At 30.4% G+C, this 10903-nt stretch overlaps 1 protein-coding gene across 1 annotated transcript; it reads left to right on the forward strand.

Annotated features, from left to right (window-relative positions):
- The first annotated feature begins 6801 nt into the window (after positions 1 to 6801).
- On the forward strand, positions 6802 to 8050 carry LOC120577114 (non-specific lipid-transfer protein Cor a 8). Its single transcript, XM_039828114.1, has 2 exons — positions 6802 to 7241; positions 7861 to 8050. Exons 1-2 carry the CDS (start codon positions 6889 to 6891, stop codon positions 7868 to 7870), a joined length of 363 nt encoding a protein of 120 aa, XP_039684048.1. The 5' UTR covers positions 6802 to 6888; the 3' UTR covers positions 7871 to 8050.
- Positions 8051 to 10903: the final 2853 nt, after the last annotated feature.

Raw genomic sequence — 10903 nt, forward strand, 5'->3', positions numbered from 1 at the left:
TGTTTTAGCTCAAAATTTTCGTGATTTTATTTTTGTGGTGGTTGAGGTTTGAACCTCAAACTTTGCATATATTATTCATTGTTCTTACCAACTGAGCTAAATTTATAAGGACAAAATTTTCGTGATTTATCGTGATACTTGGATTCACAATCATCCCTCAATTCTAACTTTGAATTAGTTACATTTTACGGTAATTATCACTAGAATATGTACCTATGTGATCCACGATGATATTAATACTTTTATTTTTAATTCTATTCTTATTTTTAATTTTATTAATATTTTTATTTTTCTAGAATTTATTTCATTTTTTTATAATATTTTTTCGTTTTTTTTTTTAAATTTTTAAGAATTTTTTTATTTTTATTTAAAAAAAAAATTAATGACACGTGTACCCCATAAAAAAATTATACACTCAGCTCGCCACGTCATCCAAAAAAGGTGACGCAGCATGCCACATCAGCAAAAATGCACAGTCAGCTAGTCTAGAGGGATTTTCCAAAACAAAAAAAAATTTACAAGGACCTAATCCAATTTTTTTTTTACAAGAGACAAAATCAAAAGTGACCTATATTACAAGGGTTAAGGTATGTTAACCCTTAATTTTATTTAGTTAGATATTAAAGTGTGATGTGAGTGGACCAAGACTCTAGGCTATGAAAGTTGCACCTAGCATATGGTGAGTTAGTGAGACTATTCATTGTTTATTGCTATGCTACATCTTTTTTCTTTTTTTTGACAAATTGCTATGCTACATCTATCTATGCTCACATTTATCATCATTATTATTATTTATAATAGAATAATTGAATATAATTGTTCCACTCACCAACAAAGGCACGTGATCTTCGTCCACGTGAGCTTAGTTCAATTGGTAGGGACATTGCATAATTTATGCAGGGGATATTCCACTTCTCCACATTTAATTGTGTGAGCTCTAGCCACTAAACTACTAAAAAAAGAAAAAAAAAAAAGGCACGTGACCTGCTCTTTCTTCATTATTCCATCTCTTTCATTTTGATTTTTTATAGAAGGGTGTGAGCTGCCATTGCGAGCTTCCATCTCTTTTAAACTTCTACACAACATTTTTTGTTTGGTTCAGAACTTTATTAACTGACCCGTAGACCTGCAATCCGCACAAACCCAACCGTTACAAACCTAATCGGAAAATTGGGCGGAGGTGGGTGTCATTGCTTCACCCGCGGTTTGGCTTGGGTCTAGCTTTTGAGCCTAAATCCGCCCGAACCCGTCCGATGTCCACCCCTAGTTATATATGGATATACAAAACCAATTTCGATGAACTTGAATTTAATGAAATTGAAAACCATTTAAATTAATTGAATTTGTGTGGTTAATTCTTGGACTGCAGAAATCGAGATTGGTGAAGAGGACCCATGCTTCCATTCTACTTTTACCGCTGGAATATATTCATGATTTAGGACCAAAATAATGTTAAAAATTAGGCTTAAATAAGTAAAAGGTCCTTGTAAGTTCGTGAGATTTTGGTTTTCGTCCCTGTAAGTTTTTTTGTTGCAAGACAACCCCTGTATTTACCAAACGTTTTGACATTCGTCCATGCCGTCCAATTCCGTGAAAAAACGCTGAGCTGGCTAACGGAGGCTTATGTGGCACTTTGTGACTTGGCATTAATTGATGATTGGGGTTAGTATAGGGACTAAAATCAAAAACGCATTTTTACATAGGGACTAAATTAAAAAATAACGTAATCTTCAATTTTTGAATTTTAAAACATAAAAATCCTCTCTCTCTCTCTCTCTCTCTCTCTCTCTCTCTCTCTCTCTCTCTCTCTCTCTCTCTCTCTCTCTCTCTCTCTCTCTCTCTCTCTCTCTCTCTCTCTCTCTCTCTCTCTCTCTCTCTCTCTCTCTCTCTCTCTCTCTCTCTCTCTCTCTCTCTCTCTCTCTCTCTCTCTCTCTCTCTCTCTCTCTCTCTCTCTCTCTCTCTCTCTCTCTCTCTCTCTCTCTCTCTCTCTCTCTCTCTCTCTCTTCCTTCAACAATGTTCAAGTTGTGTATTTTGGTTTGTAATGATTTGGTTTATTTCCTTTGGAGTTTGATTGTAATTGAAACATGGGTTGTAATGGTTTAATTGAATTAATGGAATGATGTTTGTTTGTTGCCCTTTATAGTATTTTGTGTGCTGAATTTTAATAAAAAAAAAAAAAAAAAACATGATTAACTACTAACAAGCAGATAGATAAAAGTAGCTAGACATTAACTTGTCAAATTGATTGTAAATTACAAGTCATATGGCTATTAACAAAAGTCAGGTACATCAAAACATGAAAAGGTTCATAGAAAAATTACTTAGATATTAAGTAGACATGTTCAAAGCAAAATAACTTAGACATAATTTAGACATGTTCATAGCAAAATAAAAGCCTAGTTGCATCTATTATGTAGGTTCTGTGTCTTCCCCATTAGCTCCACCTCCTTTCTGTGAAAATTGAGACTGATTTTGAGTGGCTTGAGCAGGTTGTGACTGAGTTTGAGAAGTAGCTTCAACTACAGTAAATTGAGAAGGCTGAGACTGCTTTTTTGCAATCACATTTGCATCAGTGTAGCTATGTTGGACCTAAGCATATTAAAATCAAAATTAGATAACCATAGTTGAGCATATCATGAATGTTTACATGCTTGATGTTTACCTGTATAACAATACCAGAACTTCTAGGCCTTTTTGTCGGATTTTGACTGGCTTTAGCATCCTCATCCTCAATCAACAATGGTGTCTGAGCATTACTTCCAGCTCCATGCTTGTTTTTCACACACTTGAGTTTCCTGCAACTATTACTCCTCCTCACACTTGACTGATTTACAACTTTAGTTGAGTTTCCTGCATCTATTGCTCCTCCTCACACTTGACTGATTTACAACCTTAGTTGAGTTTCCTGCATCTATTGCTCCTCCTCCTCACACTTCTAAGCTTTTTCACACACTTGATTTTTGTTGAAGGAAATGGGTTTTGAGTTTTGTTGAAGAAGGAAAGAACAAAGAGAGGGAGGGAGGGAGGGAGGGAGGGAGAGAGAGAGAGAGAGAAGGAAGAAAGAACAGAGAGAGAGAGAGTGAGAGGAAGAAAAAAGGATTTTCATGTTTTAAAATTCAAAAATTGAAGATTACGTTTTTCTTAATTTAGTTCCTATGTAAAAATGTGTTTTTGGTTTTAGTCACTATACTAACCCAGTCATCAACTAATGCCAAGTCACGAAGTGCCACATAAGCCTCTGTTAGCCAGCTCAACGTTTTTTTCACGAAATTGGACGGCATGGATGAATGTCAAAACATTTCGTAAATACAGGGGTTGTCTCGCAACAAAAAAACTTACAAGGACGAAAACCAAAATCTCGCGAACTTACAGGGACCTTTTACATATTTAAGCCTAAAAATTATTAAAAAAAAAAAGACTAATTTTTGCATTTTGGTGATTCTTATAAACCAAATTTGATTTTTTATATCACTTTCAATGACTAAATAGGATTCTTACCAATTAAATGGAATCGGCAAGTTAATTAATGAGTTTGGCGTTAAAAACAAATTAGTCGGAAATATATACATTTAATTTTTTTTTTCAAGTAATCTAATGGCTGGAGCTCACACATTTTAAATGTGCAGAAGTGTGGTGGTCGGGGTTCGAACTCCGACCCCTGCATATAATATACAGTATCCTTAACAATTGAGTTAAGCTCACGAGATATCTACATCCAAATCTTAACAGAATTAATAATACTTTATTTAATTGATGCATAATACCGAGTACTATTGCAAATTCTATTGTACGCACCAAATGTAATTCCCATTGATAAAAAATAAATACATTCTTCGATAACTATTGTAAACAAGGTTCATGTGAACTAGCGGTCCTAGGGACGGGTTAAGAAAGTAAAAAATAGAAATTTTTACCACACATGGACTCTCCATTCTCTTTCAATTAGGTTTATTACTACCTTCATCTTCAATTAGAAGACCTTTTGAGTTTTTTCTTTATCCCTTTTTATAAAACCATTTTCAAATTTCAATGTATATTAATTTAATTTATCGCTATACCTATATTTATCTTAAATATTTTTGTGCAATATGTAATAACTACTACAACCGTCCATATATACAAGCATCCATTAGACCAAAAATTTGACCCTAAATATATAAACACCTTTTCAAATTACTAAATGCATTTATTATTTTTTTCCTAAACATACTTCTAATTAATACTATTAACTTGTCTTGAAATATGAAAAAGTTAAATTTAATACACATACAAACAAATGACAATTTGGCAATATTAAAACACAAAATACACATTAATTGCACTAACAACTTTACTTAAGAAATGTGAAAAAGTACAAAGGGGCTTATATATAAGGACGGATGGAGTAATAACTACCACATTCGTCTCTAAATATAGGACCATTTTGAGAAAAATAAAGGAATTAAGAATGTTGATCGTTGAATTAATTTTGTTCTCAATTGCTATTGTTTAACATTTTTACTCGCAACAATCTCATTTATAAATAAATTTTGACTTTTTAGGTTCATTGAATAAATGATGTATGTGGTCTATATTATAAACCACATACATCATTTATTTAGTGAATCTAAAAAGTGAAAATTTACTTATAAATAAGACCGATGGAAGTAGATAATTAGTTAATGTTTTCATGGGGTAGTTATTATATGTTGCAGAAAAATATGTAACATAAATACAGGTATATTGATAAAAGAAATAATTAATATACATTGCAATTTTTATTTTTTTTATTATAAAAATAGACAAAGAAAAAACTTCAAAACGTCTTATGAATAATTGAAGACAGAAGTAGTGCTACATTTGCCACACAATGTTTTGGTTGTTAGCACAGTTGATATTTAAAAAATGAAAAATGTTATTTAAACAATCAATTTGGTGACAATTTATTTGACAACCATATTTTACAAAGAAAAAAATGGTATTGGCATGGAAATAATAGCAGTAGAGATAAAGTAAAAAAATAATGTGAGTATAAGAGAGAAAGTTGTTGCAAAAGTTATCATTAAATGAATGTTCAAATATAATTTCTTAAAAAAATAAACCTAATTGCAAGAGAGGGGAGAACACAAGTGAGGTGAGTATGACACACTCGTTTCATATTCGTTCACCAATCAATTGAATTTGAAAACATCACTTCAATGACAAAAGTGACATATCAAATTCACGATATATGATATAAAAGGTTTTGATACACTTTAAACTCTTTTTAATGAAATTGAAAATCATTTAATTAATTGAATTTGTGTGGTCAATTCTCTCTGGATGCGGAAATCGAGATCGATGAAGAGGACTCATGCTTCCTTTTACTCTTTGCTTGGAACAGATGCATGGTTTAGGAGCAAAATATTGTTAAAAATTATTCTGAACACAAAGACTACTTTAATTCATTTTGGTTTAATTTTTATTTTACTTTTGAAAATTAAACAGGTTTATTAGACCATTTATAATGATAGGTGCTTAACCTATTTAACACTACATTAAATAGGCACATCCATTATGGAGTAAAATATATGAGTGCCTATAGAGAATGGTGGTTATGGAAACACCTTCTCTCTCTTCTTTTTTTTGTTGGTCGTCCTATTTAATAAATCATAATAAATTTTGTTGAAATGTAATGATATAGAATTATTTGTAAGACCTATTTAGTAATTTCTTTTGAGGTGTTGGGTTGGAGAAAATTGGTGTTTATTAAATATTACTATAAAATTAATGATGCAGACACATGAGATCCATTTAAGCACCCAATTTGGGGTGCTCTATTGTAGATGGTCTTAGACCAATGAGTGTTTCACCTATTTAGCACCGAGTTAAATAGGCATCCTCATTGTGGAGTAATATTTATTGGTAGTATAGAGAAGGGTGCCTATATAAGGACCTTCTCTCGCTTCATTTTGTGTAAATTTCATTTAATATTTTCTAATGAAATAAATGAGTATTTTAGAAATGTAACAATATAAAGTTATTAGCGAGACCTATTAGTAAATTTTGTTGTGGTATTGGGTTTGAGAAATTGAGTACTTATTTGAGCAATGATATTTGTACATCCATTCCATGACAATTTTAGTGACAACTTTGTTTTTCTCTCTTCTTATTGGTCAAAAACAATGGAAAAAGAAAAAGGAAGAGAGAGGATAAGACCATCATGTGAGTATGAGAGAGAAAGTTATACAAAAGTTGTCACAAATTGATTGTACAAATATCATTTCTCTACTTATTTAGGTATTAACATTAAAAAATTATAAAATGAATGTTGTGTATATGTGGGTCCCACTTAAACACCCATAAAGAGAGCTCTATTGTAGATGGTCTTACCAATTAAATGGAATCTGCAATTTAGTTAATGAGTTTTGCGTTAAAAACAAATTAGTGAAAGATCAACATCCAAATCTTATCTATACTTTATTTAATTGATGTTTAATGCAGAGTGTTGTAAATTCTAATGTATGCACATAATGTAATTCTCATCTCCAATCACTATTATAAATAAAAGTCTATTTTTTAGATTCATTTAATAAATTATGTATATGGTTTATTTAATAGATCATATACATCATTTATTGAATGAATAAAGGTAAAAAGTAAATTTTTATTTATAATAGTGACCATAAATTATATATTTATCAGTTTTTATATTGTTGGATATTTACACACTTGAGATTTTGATGGTAGTAAAGATCTCCTCACACAATAAAGGTAGAACATTGAGGACCAAAGTTGAATTAGCCATATATTCTCTCTATAAATAGTCATTGAAGAGAGACACCATAACATATTCATTCATCTCCATAAAAACACACACACTCACTAACACAATTGAATTGCATTTCCTCTATCAAAATTTCCAAATCATGGCTACCTCAATGCTTGTTAAGATCACTTGTTTGTCTGTGATATGCTTGGTTTTGGCCATTCCATTAGCCAATGCTGCCATTGCTTGTAATGACCTGCTAGAAACTTTATATCCATGCGTTGAGTTTATTACGAGCCCCGGTTTCTCTGATCCCTCTTCACCATGTTGCGATGGGATTAAGCGTATAAATGACGAAGCTATAACTACCCTTGATCGTCAAAATGTTTGCAAATGCCTCAAACCCGTTGTGCCCGTCTTACCTGGACTCAATCCTGATAACTTTGCTACCCTCCCTGATAAGTGCGGTGTCAACTTACTGTTCTCGATCAGTCCTCATATGAACTGTAACAAGTACATCTCTCACTATCAACCCTCTTTTTTCAATTTTTTTTTTGTGTGTCTATATATATATATATATATATATTATATCTTGTTGAATAAATAGCCTTTAGTTATCAATTTTTTAAAATAAAACCCTTAAATTAATTTTCAAAAAGCACATGAAAATAACATTTACCTACGACTAATCTATCATATTTTTATACATTTACAATCTGTTAGGGACTAAACATAAAAGATATATCATTTGTTTTATGATGAGCTACTTACAAAAAGTTTTCAATATTATTTTGATATGATAAGGAACTATTTTTAAAAGCAAAAATAGAGTGCATAGGCATCGTTATATGACAGAATGGCGTCAACTAAGTTGACACTCTCAAGTCACCACTTACTTTAGGAACTAGAAGAATATGATATTTGAGAAAGTAAATTGAAAATTCATTCAAAATATAAACTTTTCCTTTTAATTTCTTAAATATGAGTTTACAAATTGATAAGAACTAATTCAACATAAACCAAATACTTTGGGGACTAAAACTAATATCAAACATTTTATTAGTTGTAAATTCATAATAAGTAATTTGATATGCAAAGGAAACTAATGTCATATTCACTTTGCTCATTGCAGGATAAACTAGCAGGGCTTGCACTTGATGAATGAATAAATATTTGGTTTGTGGTGATAACCAAAAGAGAATAAAGGAATTGAATTAATTTCTCCGACTGTAACCAAATCCCAACTGGGGATCTATCTACTATGTATTTTGATCATAATAATTAAAATAAAGGACATTTGGATCCACTGTTATCTCTCATGATTTTTAGTATGAATTAGTTACATTTTACTCTAACAAGCTCTATACCTACGGCTAAATCCGTAGGCAAAATTCTGTCACCATAGGATAAGTGATGGAACAAATCTGTAGGTGGGAATTTAGTGCTATACCTGCAGGCTTTTGGTGTCACCAGATGTCCATTAATTGAAATATTTAACGGAAAATATCAAATTAATATATGTATTTTGTTAATATATTAATGCTAAATAGAAAATAAATTTTGATAAATAGAAAAAGTTCAAATAAAATTTACATGTAACTAACATACATAAAAAAACAAAATAAATACTCCCTCCGTCCTTATATAGAAGCCCCCTTTATTTCTTTTTTTTTGAATGAAAATATATATATATATATATATATATATATATATATATATATAAATAAATAAAAAGATAAATTGTACAAAATACACTAAAAGGAACCACCCAAGGACGCTCAAAGCCCGGTAAGGCCACCTCCCACTCACCAAAAGAGCCGGACGACAACACCCTCGGGGGCCACCAAAGAAGCACCAAAAACAACACCAAAGGAGAGCAACAACAGATAAAGAAAGCTACAACAGGGAAAAATAACAGAAACACAGATCCATCAAATTGGTGCTTGTATATAGAGACGGAAGGAGTATTTTTTTACATAGCGCACAAAAACATTAGATAAATACATGTATAGTGATAAAGTAATTGATGTACATTGAAATTTGAATATTGTTTTATAAAAAGGGACAAAAAAAACTCAAGAGGTCTTCTAATTGAAGATGGAGATAGTAATAAACCTAATTAAAAGAGAGTGGAAAGTCTAAGTGTGATTAATCTTACACACTCGTTTAATATTCCTTCGGTGGTAAATTGAATTTGAATGCATAAATTCAATGACAATAGTGTTTAATATTCCTTCAGTGGTCAAATTCACGATATATTGATATACAAAACTAATTTCATGGTTTTGATGAACTTGAAAACCATCTTTTAATGAAATTGAAAACCATTCAAATTAATTAATCTTGTGTGATCAATTCTCGGAGTGCATAAATCGAGATTGGTGAAGAAGACCAATGTATCCTTCTATTCTTTGGTTGGAACTGATGCATTGTTTTAGACCAAAATATTGTTTAAAATTACTCGTTATGTCTCATAATTAGTGTCATGTTTGAATTTTCCATTGTTATCAAAAAAATGATTAATAATGTTTATTTTAATGGTAAAATGTGTATCAATTACTAAAACACCTTTATAGATGGTTATTTTGAAGAAGAAAAAAAAATTAGTTTAATTTTTTTAAGGGTCGGGATTCATTGACATTAAGTTATGTCAAAAAACTTATACCAAATATGTGTAGTTGGATCCATTCAATCATTCATCATTATGCATTAACATACATCGAAAGCAAAGACACTCATGTAACTAAACATATCCCTAATTATTCTCTCTGTGTGTGTGTCTATATATATATATATATATATATATATATGGGTTTGTTAGGATACATCCACTAGTTTTTATTAAGGTGTGTTTTAGCAATAATTAAAAAGTTCTTAAATACACCTTAAGGTGAATGTTGCTAAAACACACCTTCTAAAAAATAAGTGGGTGTATCCTACCAAATGCCTATAGGAGTTGCTAACATACACCCACTTATTTTTTAGAAGGTGTGTTTTAGCAAGTTATAACTAAAAAGTAGTTAAATACACCTTAAGGTGTAGCTTGCTAAAACACTCACACATAAAAACTAGTGGGTGTGTTCTAGCAAATCCCATATATATGAGGGGGGATATTTTGACTCCAAGAGTAAGTGTAATAACTTACTCCTAATCTTGACCTTTAATTGCAATATTGATTAAAGACTTAGATTAATTTATATGGTAGATTTTAATTTCATTTTCTATTGTAATCAACACTTATCACCACAAAATAACAAAACAATAAATGTTATTCAATTGATTGATTTTTTTTTTCTCTCCCATTGCTTTTTTTTTTTGTTTTCACGTTAAAAGAATTTGTGAGAGTTAATGGTAAAATAAACATCAAAGTTTTTTTTTTTTTTTTTGGGTCAAGAACATCAAAGTTTTTTATTTGACCACAATTTTTTTTTCTTCTCCCTTCTTTTTTTAAGGAAACAATAGTAAAATTTAAAGAATTGTTTATTTATTCTTCACCCTTTACTATTTTTTATACGATATATTTTATTTTCTTTCTTCAATATAATCCTGATCTTTTCTTATATTTTTTGTAAACACAAATTTTTGTATTAATCTGTCACGAAAAAAAATGATAGAGGAAGTAACCCTGGTCTTTTTTTATATCCAATTCATTTACAATAATTGCATAAAAAATAAATAAGTTGGTGTATTTTCTTATATAAATAACGACAAATTAAAATAATCATCTCCATTCTAATTAGTTTTTGATGTTAAGGACATACGTAGATGATGATGTTATTTGAGAAAGAGCTCATGATTGTAAAAAAATTGTACACATAGGAAAAACATACATGTTAAAAAAGAAGGATTGTAACGACAAATTAAAATGCTTATTTTACAATTGATCCTCAAAAACTCTTTTAACGTGAAAACAAAAAACAAACAATGGGAGAAGAACAAAAAAAAATCAATGAATTAAATGACATTTTGTTTTGTTATTTTGTAGTGATAAGTGTAGACTACAATAGAAAATGGAATTAAAGTCTACCATAGCAATTAATCTAAACCATTAATCAAAATTGTAATTAATGGTCAAGATTTGGAGTAATTTATTATACTTACTCTTGAAGTCAAAATATTCCCCTCTATATATATATATAGGAATACTAGCAACACTCTTTTAACACACACTTTTT

The sequence above is a fragment of the Medicago truncatula genome, chromosome 7, assembly GCF_003473485.1.
Source record: "Medicago truncatula cultivar Jemalong A17 chromosome 7, MtrunA17r5.0-ANR, whole genome shotgun sequence".
Taxonomy (NCBI): Eukaryota; Viridiplantae; Streptophyta; class Magnoliopsida; order Fabales; family Fabaceae; genus Medicago; species Medicago truncatula.

Coding starts and splice junctions, on each gene's coding strand:
- LOC120577114 (XM_039828114.1), top strand. CDS start 6,889: ATGGCTACCTCAATGCTTGTTAAGATCACTTGTTTGTCTGTGATATGC.